This window comes from Pristiophorus japonicus, chromosome 16, assembly GCF_044704955.1.
Source record: "Pristiophorus japonicus isolate sPriJap1 chromosome 16, sPriJap1.hap1, whole genome shotgun sequence".
Taxonomy (NCBI): Eukaryota; Metazoa; Chordata; class Chondrichthyes; family Pristiophoridae; genus Pristiophorus; species Pristiophorus japonicus.
Window position 1 is genome coordinate 63,922,019 of NC_091992.1, and position 17,343 is coordinate 63,939,361.

Consider the following 17,343-nt stretch of genomic DNA (forward strand, 5'->3'; position numbering starts at 1 on the left):
GTCGGGGGTGGGGGGTCTGAGGGGGATTGTATAGGGTGAGGGGTGAAAGGGGGGATTGTGAAGTGTGCTGCTTCCTGACCATGTGCGTCCATTGCTTCCACAGCCACTAACTCCCATTCGGTTAGCCGGCCCGAAGCCTTGTCTGAAGAAGCAGCTGAGTGGATCCTCCATCCCGGTGTCACCGACTTCCCTCTTGTCCTTAAGAAACATGACTAAAGTTGCCACCGTGGTACCACAAGCAACAGGTACATTAACAGATTTGCCTGCTTCAGCCATTTGCTGAATCTATAAATTATCCTGATCACTGGCTGCAGGAGGTTTAGTAATATTGGAATGCTGTGCATTCACAACATCATCAAAACAGGATATTGAAGCGATTGGTAGACAAGGCAGTGTCTATAGATGTTATTTATATGGATTTCCAGAAGGCTTGATTAATTCGTGTTTTTCTAAATGAAGATTTATCCTGTCTCTCAGAATTTTTTCCAATAATTTTCCCACCACTGAGGTTAGGCTGACTGGCCTGTAATTGCTCGGTCTATCCCTTTCTCCCTTTTTAAACAAAGGTACAACATTACCAGTCCTCCAGTCCTCTGACACCACACCTGTACCAGAGAGGATTTGAAACTGATGGTCCGAGTCTTAGCTATTTCATCTTTCACTTTTAACAGTCTGGGATACATTTCATCCGGGCCTGGGGATTTATCCACTTTCAAAGCTGCTAAACCCCTCAGTATTTCCTCTCTCACTGTTTGTTTACTTTAATCAATATTTCACGCTCCTCATCCCTGATTGCAATGTCTGCAAAGTTTTCATGAAGTACCATACCAATGTTTCCTGCCTCCACACACAGTTTACCTTTATGGTCTCTAATAGACCCTACTCTTTCTTCACTTATCCTCTTGCTCTTAATGTATATCTTTGAATTTTCCTTGATTTTACTTACCAAAATGTTTTCATGTTCTCTTTGCTTTCCTAATTTCCTTAATTGCACCCCTGCACTTTCTATAACCCTCTAGAATTTCAGCAGTCTTAAACCCTCGGTATCTGTCATAAGCCTCCCTTTTTTATCCTACCCTGTATATCCCTTGGTATCCAGGACACTCTACATTTGTTAATCCCACCCTTTTTCTTTAAGGGGACATACTTGCTCTAAACCCTCAGGATCTCCTCCTTCAGGCTCGAAGTGGCGAATGGCCTACTCCTGCACCTATTTGCTATGTTTCAATGCCTCCCACTGCTCTGACATTGATTTACCTTCAAGTAGTTGTTTCCTGTCCAGTATGACTAAAACCCATATCGGCTTGACCCCAACTGACCACTTTTCCACCAATTTAGAACTTTTAATCGTGGTCTATCTCTGTCCTTTTCCATAACTGCCCAAATTTAACTGAATTATGAACATTTGCACCAAAATGCTCTGCCTATGTTCTGTAAGAGGCAGTCGGACACTGTTGATGAGAACATAAGAAATAGGAACAGGAGTCGGCCACCTGGCCCCTCGAGCCTGCTCCGCCATTTAATAAGATCATGGCTGATCTAATCATGGACTCAGCTCCACTTCCCTGCCCGCTCCCCATAACCCTTTATTCCCATATTGCTCAAAAACCTGTCTCTCTGCCTTAAATATATTCAATGACCCAGCCTCCACAGCTCTGGGGCAGAGAATTCCACAGAATTACAACCCTCAGAGAGAAGAAATTCCTCCTCATCTCAGTTTTAAATGGGCGGCCCCTTATTCTGAGAACTATGTGCCCTAGTTTTAGTTTCACCTACGAGTGGAAATATTCTATCTGCATCCACCTTGTCTAGCCTCCTTATTATCTTGTATGTTTCGATAAGATCACCTCTCATTCTTCTGAACTCTAATGAGTATGGGCTCAACCTGCTCAACCTTTCTTCATAAGTCAATGCTTTCATCTCCGGAATCAACCTAGTGAACCTTCTCTGGACATCCTTAAATACGGAGACCAAAACTGTATGCAGTACTCCAGGTGTGGCCTCACCAATACCCGGTACAGTTATAGCAGGACTTCTCTGCTTTTATGCTCTATTCCCCTTAAATAACGACCAGCATTCCATTTGCCTTTCTGATTACTTGCTCTACCTGCATACTAACTTTTTGTGTTTCATGCACATGGAGCCTCAGGTCTCAGTGTACTGCAGCACTTTGCAATTTTTCTCCCATTTAAATTATAATTTGATTTTCTATTTTTTCTGCCAAAGGATAACCTCACATTTTCCCACATTATACTCCATCAGCCCAATGTTTGCCCACTCACTTAGCCTGTTTATATCCCTTTGCAGATTTTTTGTCTCCTCCTCCCAATTTGCTTTCCCGCCCATCTTTGTATCATCAACAAAATTGGCAACATTGCACTTGGTCCCTTTTATCCAAGTCATTAATATAGATTATAAATAGTTGAGGCCCCAGCACCGATCCCTGCAGCACCCCATTAGTTACTGTTTGCCAACCGGAAAATGACCCATTTATCCCGACTTTGTTAGTCAGCCAATCCTCTATCCATGCTAATATATTACCCCCAACCCAGTGAGCTTTTATATTGTGCAGTAACCTTTTATGTGGCATCTTACCGAACGCCTTCTGGAAATCTAATTACACCACATCTACTGGTTTCCCCCTTTTCCACCCTGCTCGTTACATCCTCAAAGATGCTCCCTGTGCTTTGAGGGTCTTGGTTGACACAAGCTGGCTAATAATTTTTGCCAGCTTGTAACCTGCTCTGCAGCTTGAGCCTTGGCATGAAACGTTGCTGCTACTCTGATTGAGAAGCCCTCTTTGGTCTTGGCGGGCACCACTAGCCCTGGATCATGATGGGGCCTCGGGTACTAGTACCTTGCCACGTGCTTCCAGGTGGGCTGTGCACATTGTACCTTCTCTTCACCCTATAGCCAGGAGACTGCAGTGTACACAATGATCAAGCAAGGCATTGTTTGACTCTGGTATCACACCCCTCCTTTAATGCTGAGATGGGGATCCCGAGTGTATTACAAGTCTGCGTCTGCTCTGTCCACACTGTCGAGGAACAAAGATGACCCTACAAGGTAGGTAATCTCTTCCATTCATTAATGTTGAAATGCAGTAACTTTTGAAAACTGAATGAACTTGTTGTGCCACAGGTTGTCCATGAACAAATTGTCAATGTCCTTTTTAAACGAGTACTAAACGGAAAATGAACCCATTATGTGCTTTCAATCTTTTCTGTAGCTCTGGGATCTGGAGTTCAAAGACTGGGGCCAGAACCTGAAAGCCAGCAGTTAGTTAAGTAAGTGTCTTTCATTTGTTCAATGAGCCAATTCTGCCGTTCCTTTGGGAGGGTTATGCTCAGTTCATCTCTTTGCTGGATCTATTGCCACATTTACTGCACTTCAAAAAGCAACGGATTGGCTGTGACTTGCTTTGGGATGTCCTAAGGAGGTGAGAGGCCTTTTCTTTCAGATAGCATGCACTTCCGGTAAGCACCAGGCTTCCTTCACACTCAGCATAGTCTCTGACTCACTGAGCAAAGCCACAGGAGATAGGCTATATCTTCCCCCCCCACCCCCTGGATATCAATGCAGTGGTGGCATCCCAGTCTAGTTTTCCTCTTGCTAGGCCAACAGCGCGGAGGTCAGTTAACACCTTGTACTTTCTGACTCATTGACACACTGCTTTTAACAACAGGGATCCATTGCTAGTTCTGGATTGCCATTAGGATTGGGCATTGTGTGGCAGCTGGATGTGGATGAGACGGGACAAGTCGGCAGCCTGGTCAGAAACTGCGCTCTCGCAGCTTGAGGCACTTGCTTGGATCAGTCTGAAGTGACTTCTGTCTATTTTCACCCCTGGAAGAAGCAAGTAGTTTGCCTGTTCCCCTCTCCACACGCCGCCCCCCACCTTCCAATTTTCTGGGTGATACCAAACATTAGCCGGGGAATGTTAATATGCTTAAGTCTTCGTTGATGATCATGAATTCTCTTCCAGTTATTTTTTAAAAGGAAGTATATTCTTGTGTTAAACTGAGATTGTGACTATTAATCAGCGATGTTGATCATTCTCTCTCTCTCGCTTGAGACAGAATGTAGAGACGTTCAGAAGCTACAGGCACCCCTGTAGATCCAGAGTATTGCAAAGTCAGAAATGGTCACTGACTACCTGCAGCAGTCCTGACACCATGTCGTGTACCTCCAGTAACCTCAGTAACCAAATCAAAACCTCTGGAGCTTTAAATGATAATCAAAGTTCTGTCCATACATGAAAAACAAATCCTCGAATACAGGAAATGTGTATAAAAATGTGCTGTATCCCCTGTTTGAGTCCTTGCTTTTGTTTTCCTGTTCCATCACTTCTTTATTCTCCACAGTTACAATCGGAGTCTCAGTAAGTTTGAGTTTTACATTTGTATCCAGACTAAAGGAATGTTGTTTTTGAAATCAGAAAGTGGTCCATTGACAACTTTGACATCGGACGCCCTCTTGGAAAAGGCAAATTTGGAAATGTGTACTTGGCTCGTGAACGGGATTCACAGTTTATCCTGGCACTGAAGGTGCTTTTCAAGTCCCAGCTCGAGAAAGAGAATGTTGAACATCAACTCCGCCGAGAGATTGAAATACAGTCTCGCCTCAAGTAAGTCAGTGTCTGTCTCTTTTACCCAGGCCCATCTCTGCTGCTTAGAAGTACAGTCCTTCCTGGAGAAATTATTTTCCTCCTTATTTCACAGGCACTTTTTGGTAATTGCAGGTAGCCTTGTGACATGGGTTGTGAAGTAGGAGACCATTCAGCCCCCTCGAGTCTGTTCTGCCATTCAATTCAATCATGACTGATCTGCATCTTAACCTCATTCACTCGCCTTGGTTCCATATTTCAATTGGCCCAGCCTCGACAGCTTTTTGGGGGTGAGAATTCCAGATGTCCATTACCCTTTGTGTGAAAAGATGCTTCCTACCTGTTGCTCACCTATCCCAAGTGCTTGGCAGGTTCACTCCTGAACGGTCTAGCTCTAATGTGAAGGTTATGCCCCCTTGTTTTGGGCTCTCACACCAGAGGAAATAGTTTTAGTTTGTACGGTGTTGGAAAGCACAGTATCTGTCATTCCAATGTCTTCTTGCATAACCTCATTTAGGGTGCAGCGCAGGACAATGTTTGGTGCTTGTTTTTCTCTCTCCACTTCCAAAAGGAAGAGAACTTTACATTAAAAGCTGCACATCACAAAATGTCCCCTCTTTTGATTAGCCAAAAGCTGATGCAATTCCTTCCAACGAGGCTGGGGGATTGGGAACAGGCACTGGAGTCTGGGACAGCTGCATGTGCAGTGAGTGTTGAAACCCATTGCTGGGCTGCAGCTGTTGTGTTTCATATTCAAATGAGCACCAAACCTGTGTGTCTTACCAGTGTACATTGTCAATTCCTTTGTGGACAGAAACAGAAATCGGTGCCCTCCCTGGGAACTCCAGTGCAATGGATTAGAATGCTGACCTGTTCCGGGGCTTGGTTTTGAATCCAGCTCAAATTGATGTCAGAAATGCCTGTTAGCTGTCTGATGCTTGTGAATTTGGACAGCCTCATCCTAGTTCCTAGCAGAGACCTCAATACTCTAATTTGACAACCATAGCAGTATGAGAAGAGGCAAAATCGCATTGCTGGTGTAGTGGCGTGCTTTTTCTAGGTAGGGTTCCTGTAAACTGAGTCTTTCATTGTTGCTGAATACGTGAAACTCCTGTCCCCTAAAATCGGCCCAAAGCTTTTGCCCAAATGCATTCCTCACCCGAGTAGGTTTGTTCCACAATCTCGACAGAATTTGATCCACAATGAGCTGACCAGTGAATGCCATCTAAGGGAATGAGGTTCCAGGCCTGTGGTGGTTGGCCATTTGTTGTAAAGAGCACCCGTGATGCAATACTTTTTCAATTTCAGGCATCCAAATATCTTGAGGCTATACAACTATTTCTTCGATCGGACGAGAATTTACCTAATGCTAGAATACGCCCCTCGAGGAGAGCTGTACAAAGAGCTGCAGAAATCTGGCTGTTTCACTGAGCAGAGGACAGCCACTGTGAGTGAGAATCAGTAAATGAGATATCTTGGTTGTAAAGTGCTGGTTAATTCTGTTCTCCTGTCATTGTCTTGTGCTTTGCACCTTGTGTAACCTCCATTAACAATGTTGCTGGGAGGCGAAGGAGCACCAGTCATCGAGGTGACTTGCTTGGAACGTCTCCCTGTAAAGTGCCGAACCTGCAGCAGCCTGTTTGAACAGGGCATGTGAGGAACCGCAGCTGCAAATTGCACACAACTTGTCTGGGCCTCAACTCCTGCTGCAGCTGTCAGCCCCAAATCAGTAGGTGTCATTAAACAAAAGCCAAATACTGCGGGTGCTGGAACCTGAAATAAAAACACACAATGCTGGAAACCTCAGCGGGTCAGGCAGCATCTGTGGAGAGAAACAGAGTTAACGTTTCGGGTCGGTGACCCTTCGTCAGAACTGGAAAAGTTGGCAATGTAACAGATTCTTAGGGAAGTGTAGGGGCAGTGAACGGGAAGGTCTGTGTTCGAGGGAAGGCAGGAGAGATTTAAGAGACAAAAAGGATGATGGACAAAAATGAGATGGTAATGGCACAAGTTGGGAAACACAAGATGAGTCGATGGGGTGTGATGGTGGAATCATCACCAGCTGCCCTGGGAAGAGGAAAAAGAGGGTAAAAGTGAAAGGGGGGTAAAGATGAAGATATGGATGTAACGAAGAACAACGTAAACTCGAGGAACAGCACCTCCTCTATCATTTAAGCACTTTACAGCCTTCCAGACTCAACATCGAGTTCAACAATTTCAGATTGTAACCTCTGCCCATGTTTTTTCCCTTTGCATGCAGAACGTGGAGTGATGCTGAACCTGTTTTTTTTTTTTTTGTTTGAATACTGCAGTACATTTTGGAGCTGGCAGACGCATTACAGTATTGTCATTTAAAGAAGGTGATTCACAGAGACATCAAACCAGAGAACCTGCTCCTGGGTCTGCGCGGGGAGCTGAAAATAGCTGACTTTGGGTGGTCTGTGCACGCTCCGTCATCAAGGTTTGTGAGAATCTCATTTGTAGCCTCCTGTTTGTGAAAGGCCAGTGAACTTCTGGTCGCTGTAATCTCTGCGATTGTCTTTTTGAGTAGCGGGGTGATGACGGCAGATTTGAAGGATAGTGGGACAGTACCCGGGGGGAGGGAGTGGGGGTGGGGGGTGGAGGAGGAGGAGGAGGAAGAGAGAGAAGTTACTGATGTCAGCTGACATGGGAGCCAGAAAAGGAAGTTGGGCGGTCAACAGTTTAGTGGCAAAGGGGTCGAGGCATCAGGAAATGGGTCTCCTGGACAAGTTGAGCACGGCGAGGTCAAGCAGGGAGATCCAGGAGAGAGTGCAGAAAGATGCGAGTTTGAGGCTAGTGCACTGTCATATTGAAGTTCATTTATACAAGGAGTTGAGTCAAAATGAATCTGTCATTTTCAGGTTGGCAGGCTGTAACTAGAGGATCGGTGCTGGGGATTCAGCGATTTACAGTCTGTATAATGACTTTGATGAAGGGACCGAGTGCAATGTATCCAAGTTTGCTGTTGATACAAAGCTAGGTGGGAAAGTAAGCGGTGAGGAGGACACACAGCCTGCAAAGGGATTTGGACAGGTTCAGTGAGTGGGCAATAAGGTGGTGGGTGGAGTATAATGTGGGGAAATATGAGGTTATTCACTTTGGTAGGAAGAATAGAAAAACAGTATATTTTTTAAATGGTGAGAAGGAATTAACTGTAGGTGTTCCGAGAGGTTTGGGTGTCCTCGTACAGGAAATATAGAAAGCTAGCGTGCAGTTACAGCAAGCAATTAGGAAGACAAATGGCATATTGGCCTTTATTGCACGGGGGTTGAAGTATAAGAATAAGGAAGTCTTGCTACAGTTGTAATGGGCCTTGGTGAGACCACACCTAGAGTACTGTGCACAGTTTAGGTCTCTGTATCTAAGGAAGGATATACTGCCTTGGAGACGGTGCAACAAAGGTTCATTTCTTGATCCCTGGAATGACAGGGTTATCCTGTGAGGAGCGATTGAGCGGACTGGGCCTGTACTCTCTGGAGTTTAGAAGAATGAGAGATGTTCTCATTGAAACACATGATTCTGGGAGGGCTTGACCGGGTAGATGCTGAGAGGTTGTTTCCCCGGGCTGGAGAGTCTAGAACAAAGGGGCATAGCACCAGGCTAAGGGGTCGGCCATTTAAGACTGAGATGAGGAGGAATTTCTTCACTCGGAGGGTTGTGAATCTTTGGAATTCTCTACCCCAAAGGGCTGTGGTTGCTGAGTCATTAAGTATATTCAGAACTGAGATCGTTAGATTTTTGGACTCTAGGGATATGGGGATCGGGCGGAAAGTGGAGTGGAGGTGGAAGATCAGCCATGATGTGATTGAATGGTGGAGGAGGCTCAAGGGGCCGTATGGCCTACTCCTGCTCCTAATTCTTGTGTTCTTGAGTATTGATCATGAGGAAAATCTCCGTCTCCCGTGTCTCAGCTTGTGCCCTAGCTCCAGTGGACTACTTGTGCTGTTTGCTGGCTGGTGATTTGGGGAGGATTTCTTCAGGCAAGATCCATCTTCACTAGAAGAAAGAGGAAGCATATAAGTCGCCCCTTCCACTGGCTCAATGTTGGTAAAAGGAGATGCACCTTCTCTGTTTCGTGTCTCCATCTCCATGCTGATATGAACCTGAAACCTTGTTACCGAGCTGAGCTTCCTACCCTACATCTGATTTGTCACTGAGATCACTGCCATCCACATCCCAAATATTGCCTCCTTCTCCAGCACCTTGTCCAGACCCTAATCCAAGCCTCCAGTGGTAGCTACTTGCGCATCACTGCCTGCTCCCTCCACCAACTCATTTACCCACAACACCACAGCCCGTGTCCTCTCCTGTATAGATATGTGAAGAGAAAACGATTAGTGAAGACCAACGTAGGTCCTTTGCAGACAGAATCAGGTGAATTTATAATGGGGAACAAAGAAATGGTAAACCATTTGAACAAATACTTTGGATCTGCTTTCACGAAGGAAGACACAAATAACCTTCCAGAAATACAAGGGGTTTGAGGGTCTAGCGAAAAGAAGGAACTGAAGGAAATCCTTATTAGTCAGGAAATTGTGTTAGAGAAATTGATGGGATTGAAGGCCGATAAATCCCCAGGGCCTGATGGGCTGCATCCAGAGTACTTAAGGAAGGGGACCAAGAAATAGTGGATGCATTGGTGATAATTTTCCAACATTCTATTGACTCTGGATCAGTTCCAAGGACTGGAGGGTAGCTAATGTAAAACCACTTTTTAAAAAAGGAGGGAAGAGAGAAAATGGGGAATTATAGACCGGTTAGCCTGACATCGGTGGTGGGGAAAATGTTGGAATTAATTATTAAGGATGAAATAGCGCATTTCGAAAGTGATGACAGGCTTGGTCCAAGTCAGTATGAATTTATGAAAGGGAAATCATGCTTGACAAATCTTCTAGAATTTTTTGAGGATGTAACTGGTAGAGTGCACAAGGGAGAACCAGTGGATGTGGTATATTTGGACTTTCAAAAGGCTTTTGACAAGGTTCCACACAAGAGATTAGTGTGCAAAATTAAATCTCATGGTATTGGGGGTAATGTATTGACGTGGATCGAGAACTGGTTGGCAGACAGGAAGCAGAGATGCGGAATAAACGGGTCCTTTTCAGAATGGCAGGCAGTGACCAATGGGGTGCCGCAGTGTTCAGTGCTGGGACCCCAGCTATTTACAATATACATCAATGATTTAGATGAAGGAATTGAATGCAATATCTCCAAGTTTTCAGATGACACTAAGCTGGGTGGCGGTGTGAGTTGTGAGGAGGATGCTAAGAGACTGCAGGGTGACTTGGACAGGTTAGGTGAGTGGGCAAATGCATGGCAGATGCAGTATAATGTGGATAAATGTGAGGTTATCCACTTTGGTGACAAAAACAGGAAGACAGAATATTATCTGAATAGTGACAGATTAGGAAAAGGTGAGGTGTAACGAGATCTAGGTGTCATGGTTCATCAGTCATTGAAGTTTGGCATGCAGGTACAGCAGGCGGTGAAGAAGGCAAATGGTATGTTGGCCTTCATAGCCAGGGGATTTGAGTATAGGAGCAGGGAGGTCTTACTGCAGTTGTACAGAGCCTTGGTGTGGCCACACCTGGAATATTTTGTTCAGTTTTGGTCTCCTAATCTGAGGAAGGACGTTCTTGTTGTTGAGGGAGTGCAGCGAAGGTTCACCAGATTGATTCCTGGGATGGCAGGACTGACATATGAGGAGAGACTGGATCAACTGGGCTTGTATTTACTGGAGTTTGGAAGAATGAGAGGGGATCTCATAGAATCGTATAACATTCTGATGGAATTGGACAGGTTAGAGGCGGGAAGAATGTTCCCGTTGCTGGGGAGTTCCAGAACCAGTGGTCACAGTCTAAGAATAAGGGGTAAACCATTTAGGACCGAGATGAGGAGAAACTTCTTCACCCAGAGAGTGGTTAACCAAGAGAGTGGAATTCTCTACTGCAGAAAGTTGTTGATGCCAGTTCGTTAGATAGATTCAAAAGGGAGTTAGATATGGCCCTCACGGCCAAAGGCATCAAGGGGTATGAAGAGAAAGCAGGAAAGGGGTACTGAGGTTGAATGATCAGCCATGATCTTACTGAATGGCGGTGCAGGCTTGAATGGACTACTCCTGAACCTAATTCCTATGTTTCTATGTACATCGACCCTCATTCCCATTATTCCAGTACTTGCCAAGCTCCACTGCGCTCTTGTATCCCAACAATTGAAAGATCTTCAGCCTCGTGTTCAAATTCTTCCAGGGCTTTGCCCCATACTACTGCCGTGATCTCCTCTGGCACAAGTCTACTTGTTCCCTGCCCTACCATCGGCGTCTTGTTCAATCGTTATGCCCTCGCCATCTGGAACTGCCTCCAAATCTCTGAGGCTTGTCGTCTCCCTTCTCTCCTTTCCAAAGCCTCTCTGATTGCCTTCCCACCCCTCCTGCTCAGTGCCAAGTGTGCCAGTAGGTCCAGGCACGGATTTAAATGGACCTATTTGGATCTGGTATTGTAGCAGCCTGTGGTGAAAGTACATCTGAAGTTTGCCTTCCTCAGCATGAGGTTTAATGTGGAAGTGTGATGTGTTAGGTGTGGGAAGATCAGTCTCTGCCAGGAGGCTCCTCACACCGGTGGTTCATAGGAAGCGCTTCAGTAATTGGTAGAGTTCAGGGAACCAGACATTGGGTCTTACTGGTACCAGTATTGCGGGGTGGAGAGGGACTCTGTCCCTATGCTGTCAGGTTATATCTGACCTCTGTTCTGACCTTGTATTGTAAATCGAATCCCTGCAGAAGGAAGACTTTGTGTGGCACTTTGGATTACCTGCCTCCAGAGATGGTTGAAGGCCGGATGCATGATGAGAAAGTGGACTTGTGGTGCCTGGGAATTCTGTGCTACGAATTCCTGGTTGGACACCCTCCATTCGAATCTGGGTCTCACCAGGAGACTTACAGGAGGATCTGTAAGGTGAGCAGTTGTAGTTAGAATTGTCATAGAATCATATCCATTTACAGCCATTCCGTCTCGTGTCTGCCGGCCCAAAAAATGCTTTCAAACCTAATCCCACTCGGTTCGTAGCCTTGTAGGTTACGGCACTTCACGTGCACATCCAAGTACTTTGTAAATGCAATGAGGGTTCTGCCTCTACCACCCTTGCAGTGAGTGAGTTCCTGACCCCACCCTCTCCCCATGCTCTGGGTGAAAACAGGTCTCCTCGACTCCCCTCTAATTCTTCTACTTTAAATCTATGACCCTCGGTTATTGACCTCTCTGCTAAGGGAAATATGTCCTTTGTACCCACTCTATCTAGGCCCCTCATAATTTTATTCACCTCAATTAAGTTTCCCCACAGCCTCCTCTGTTCCAAAGAAAACAACCCCAGCATCTTCAATCTTTCCTCATAGCCAAAATTCTCCAGTCCAGGCAACTCCTCTGCACCCTCTCCAGTGCAATCACATCCTTCCTGTAATGTGGTGACCAGAACTGCACGCAGTACTACAGCTGTGGCCTAACCAGTGTTTTATACAGTTCAAGCATAACCTTGCTCTTGTATTCCATGCCTCGACTAATAAAGGCAAGTATTCCATATGCCTTCTTAACCACCTTATCTACCTGGCCTGCTACCTTCAGGGATCTGTGGACTTGCACTCCTCTACACAAATTATTGAGTTTTTAAAATGAACCTGGGCTGCCTCCCAGAGGATGTGAGCAGCCTGTGTGCTTTGAGTCTGTCGTACATTTGGACCCACAATGGTCTACATTGTGAAGGGTAACCACTTTACAAGCTTGTCATCAGTAAGGCTAGTTTGGTAGTTTCTTTCAATTTGCTCATTACAAACTCTGTAGTACTGTCTCATTAAGTGTTTCTCAAACTGAAACAATTCTGTAATATTTTAATTTTTTAGGTTGATATCCAGTTTGGAGCCCGCATGTCAGACGGTGCCAAGAGTCTAATCGGTCAATTGCTTCGACATAATCCGGTACTGAGACTTCCTCTGAAGGGGGTGATTGAACATCCATGGGTGAAGTCCAACGCCCGCAGGCTCCTCCCCCCAGAATGTCGAGCCAGCAGTGAGGACCAAGGCCCTCACTAGCTGAGGGATCAGTGCCTTGTATACAAGGCCTGCAATTAGCAAAGCCCAGGTCTACAATACACAAACTCTCCACCCAATTTTAATTGGTTATCCCTTCCTCCCCTATTGTGCTCCTGGTTCTTTCTGTCTTCTTGTAAGCTGTTGGAACTCCGTCCTTCCAGAATTCAGTGTTGATGTCAGTTTTTAATAATTCAGTTCCTATTTCAAGTTTGAGTTCAGGTTTTTAACGCTCTTTTAGACTGTCGTAAATCATGTTCTCTCTACAAGCACTTCAATTTTGGTCCGCTTTATATTTGCCTTCGTGTGATTATGACCATGCGGAATTATTCAGTCTGGTTCTGAAGCCTCTCTATTGTATGTGGACACTTATTCGAACCCTGGGCACTTCCTGTGCTTCTTCACCAAAGGAACGGACTCTGAAATCTGGCAGAGCTTAATTGTTTTAGGAATTGTTATATTTGCCGCATGGCTCCATTTATATAAGCCTCACAAATTGTTTGTATTTCTGAATTACTTCAGAGGTGTTAATGTTTTAGTTAAAAGCAGTTGGAATGTTTGTGATGCATCCTTTGGAAAACGACACCCCATTTTACTAGTCCTCTACTTTCTGCTGTCTCTTTGGAAATAAAAATAGTTGAGTCCTGAAATAGCTTGCCTTTGTAAACTGATCCTTAGCAGTACTGCTGAAAGTACATGCACGTGAAGTAAAGAATGAGCTGGGCTTCTGCGTGTAGGGTCATCGTGATGTAATGCATGTCCTGAATATCGATTGTGGGTTCGAGCTGGACCTGCAGCATGAAAGAAAGTGGTAATGACTTGAAGGGTTGACTTTGTGCTCCGTTTATAAAACAAATGTAGCACACCCACTGTGCAAACCTGTAACTGGGACTCCTTCCCCAGCAACCTTGTATTAGTAGGTTGGCCACGACATATTAGGGTAGATTACCATTCAGACACTGCTATTGTTTGCAACTAACTCCCTCGCTCCGCCGCCCCCGCCCCCCCCCAACACACACAGCCAGCTTGAGCACCCTGGAGCTGTTTCTGGGAATTGTAGACTATTAAACCCAGAGCGCTGCACTCTGGAAGTTGCAGTCTGTTTGGATGAGTTTCCAAGTCGGGACTGAGCTGATCAAAGGCACCGATTTTAGTTTTCATGAAACTGTTCTACTGATGGAACCACAATGTACAAAGCTTCTTGGCCTGGTCTGCTCCCCAATGCGCCCCCACCCCCGGGTTTGACTCCTGCCACCAATCATGTTCTGTCGCCATGTTTGAACATGTGGAACCTTGTGTCTTTCAAGTTCCTGAGTCTTGAACCAACAACTTGCATTTAAATATAGTGCTTTTAACATAACAACAAAATATCCAAAGTTGCTTCACAGGAGCATTATCAAACAAAATTGACACCGGACCAAAGAAGACGACATTAGGACAAGTGACATAGAAAATAGGTGCCGGAGTAGGCCATTCGGCCCTTTGAGCCTGCACCGCCATTCAATGAGTTCATGGCTGAACATGCAACTTCAGTACCCCATTCCTGCTTTCTCGCCATATCCCTTGATCCCCCTAGTAGTAAGGACTACATCTAACTCCTTTTTGAATATATTTAGTGAATTGGCCTCAACAACTTTCTGTGGTAGAGAATTCTACAGGTTCTTCACCACTCTCTGGGTGAAGAAGTTTCTCCTCATCTCAGTCCTAAATAGCTTACACCTTATCCTTAGACTGTGACCCCTGGTTCTGGACTTCCCCAACATTGGGAACATTCTTCCTGCATCTAACCTATCTAAACCCATCAGAATTTTAAACGTTTCTGAGATCCCCCTTCATTCTTCTGAACTCCAGTGAATACAAGCCCAGTTGATCCAGTCATTCTTGATATGTCAGTCCCGCCATCCCAGGAATCAGTCTGGTGAACCTTCGCTGCACTCCCTCAATAGCAAGAATGTCCTTCCTCAAGTTAGGAGACCAAAACTGTACACAATACTCCAGGTGTGGCCTCACCAAGGCCCTGTACAACTCTCGTAACACCTCCCTGCCCCTGTACTCAAATCCCCTCGCTATGAAGGCCAACATGCCATTTGCTTTCTTAACCGCCTGCTGTACCTGCATGCCAACCTTCAATGACTGATATACCATGACACCCAGGTCTCATTGCACCTCCCCTTTTTCTTAATCTGTCACCATTCAGATAATAGTCTGTCTCTGTTTTTACCACCAAAGTGGATAACCTCACATTTATCCACATTATACTTCATCTGCCATGCATTTGCCCACTCACCTAACCTATCCAAGTCACTCTGCAGTCTCATAGCATTCTCCTCGCAGCTCACACTGCCACCCAACTTCGTGTCATCCGCAAATTTGGAGATACTACATTTAATCCCCTCGTCTAAATCATTAATGTACAATGTAAACAGCTGGGGCCCCAGCACAGAACCCTGCGGTACCCCACTAGTCTCTGCCAACCAGTTCTCAATCCACGTCAGCACACTACCCCCAATCCCATGTGCTTTAACTTTGCACATTAATCTCTTGTGTGGGACCTTGCTGAAAGCCTTCTGAAAGTCCAAATACCCCACATCAACTGGTTCTCCCTTGTCCACTCTACTGGAAACATCCTCAAAAAATTCCAGAAGATTTGTCAAGCATGATTTCCCTTTCACAAATCCATGCTGACTTGGACCTAGCATGTCACCTCTTTCCAAATGCGCTGCTGTGATATCCTTAATAATTGATTCCATCATTTTACCCACTACCGATGTCAGGCTGACCGGTCTATAATTCCGTGTTTTCTCTCTCCCTCCTTTTTTAAAAAGTGGGGTTACATTGACTACCCTCCACTCCATAGGAACTGATCCACAGTCTATGGAATGTTGGAAAAGACTGTCAATGCATCCGCTATTTCCAAGGCCACCTCAAGTTATCTGGGATGCAGACCATCAGGCTCTGGGGATTTATCAGCTTTCAATCCCATCAATTTCCCGACTAATAAGGATTTTCCTCAGTTCCTCCTTCTTACTGGACCCTCTGACCCCTTTTTATATCCGGAAGGCTGTTTGTGTCCTCCTTAGTGAATACCGAACCAAAGTACTTGTTCAATTTGTCTGCCATTTCTTTGTTCCCCGTTGTGATTTCCCCTGATTCTGACTGTAGAGGACCTACGTTTCTCTTTACATATGTATAGAAGCTTTTGCAGTCTGTTTTAATGTTCCCTACAAGCTTCCTCTCATACTCTATTTTCCCTGCCCTAATCAAACCCTTTGTCCTCCTCTGCTGAGTTCTAAATTTCTCCCAGTCCCTGGGTTCGCTGCTATTTCTGGCCAATTTGTATGCCACTTCCTTGGCTTTAATACTATCCCTGATTTCCCTTGATAGCCACGGTTGAGCCACCTTCCCTGTTTTATTTTTACGCCAGACATGGATGTACAATTGTTGTAGTTCATCCATGCGGTCTAAATGTCTGCCACCGTCAGCCCCTTAAGTATCATTCGCCAAACTATCCTAGACAATTCACACCTCATACCTTCAAAGTGACACTTCAAGTTCTGGACCATGGTCTCTGAATTAACTGTTTCATTCTCCATCCTAATGTAGAATTCCACCATATTATGGTCACTCTTCCCCAAGGGGCCTTGCACAATGAGATTGCTAATTAATCCTCTATCATTACACAACACCCAGTCTAAGATGTCCTCCCCCCCCCCCCCCCCCCCCCCCCACCCAGTTGGTTCCTCGACATATTGGTCTAGAAAACCATCCCTTATGCACGCCAGGAAATCCTCCTCCACCGTATTGCTTCCAGTTTGGTTAGCCCAATCGATATGCAGATTAAAATCACCCATGATAACTGCTGCACCGTTATTGCATGCACCCCTAATTTCCTGTTTGATGCCCTCCCCAACATCACCACTACTAGTGTTGGGAGGTCTACGCAACTCCCACTAACGTTTTTTGCCCTTTGGTGTTCTGCAGCTCTACCTATATAGATTCCACATCATCCAAGCTAATGTCCTTCCTAACTATTGCATTAATCTCTTTAACCAGCAATGCTACCCCACCTCCTTTTTACTTTTATTTTATCCTTCCTGAATGTTGAATACCCCTGGATGTTGAGTTCCCAGCCCTGATCATCCTGGAGCCACGTCTCTGTAATCCCAATCACATCATATCTGTTAACATCTATTTGCACAGTTAATTCATCCACCTTATTACAGATACTCCTTGCATTAAGACACAAAGCCTTCAGGCTTGTTTTTTAACACCCTTTGTCCTTTTAGAATTATGATGTAGTGTGACCCTTTTTGTTTCTTGCCTTTGTTTACTCTGCCTTCCACTGTTGCTTTTTACCTTTCTACCCTCTGTTTCTGACTCCATATTACTTCGCCCTGTCTCGCTGCATAGGTTCCCATCCCCCTGCCATATTAGTTTAAACACTCCCGAACTGCATTAGCAAAAGATAACCCCAGGATATCAGTTCCAGTCCTGCCCAAGTGCAAACTGTCCCTTTTGTACAGGTCCCACTTCCCCCAGAACTGGTTCCAATATCCCAGGAATTTGAATCCCTCCCTCTTGCACCACTGCTCAAGCCACGTATTCATTCTAACTATCCTGCTCCCTCTACTCTGATTAG

General features: G+C 45.3%; 1 protein-coding gene across 1 annotated transcript in view; it reads left to right on the top strand.

The window, feature by feature from the left end:
* LOC139226552 (aurora kinase C-like) overlaps positions 1-13,354 on the top strand; it is a 16,429-nt gene extending 3,075 nt beyond the window's left edge. The window contains exons 3-9 of the mRNA XM_070857389.1: positions 104-245; positions 3,230-3,287; positions 4,439-4,627; positions 5,915-6,053; positions 6,919-7,067; positions 11,406-11,580; positions 12,519-13,354. Of these exons, the coding sequence (XP_070713490.1) occupies positions 104-245; positions 3,230-3,287; positions 4,439-4,627; positions 5,915-6,053; positions 6,919-7,067; positions 11,406-11,580; positions 12,519-12,707 (1,041 nt within the window). The 3' untranslated portion in view covers positions 12,708-13,354. The remainder of the gene's footprint in view (positions 1-103; positions 246-3,229; positions 3,288-4,438; positions 4,628-5,914; positions 6,054-6,918; positions 7,068-11,405; positions 11,581-12,518) is intronic.
* Positions 13,355-17,343: the final 3,989 nt, after the last annotated feature.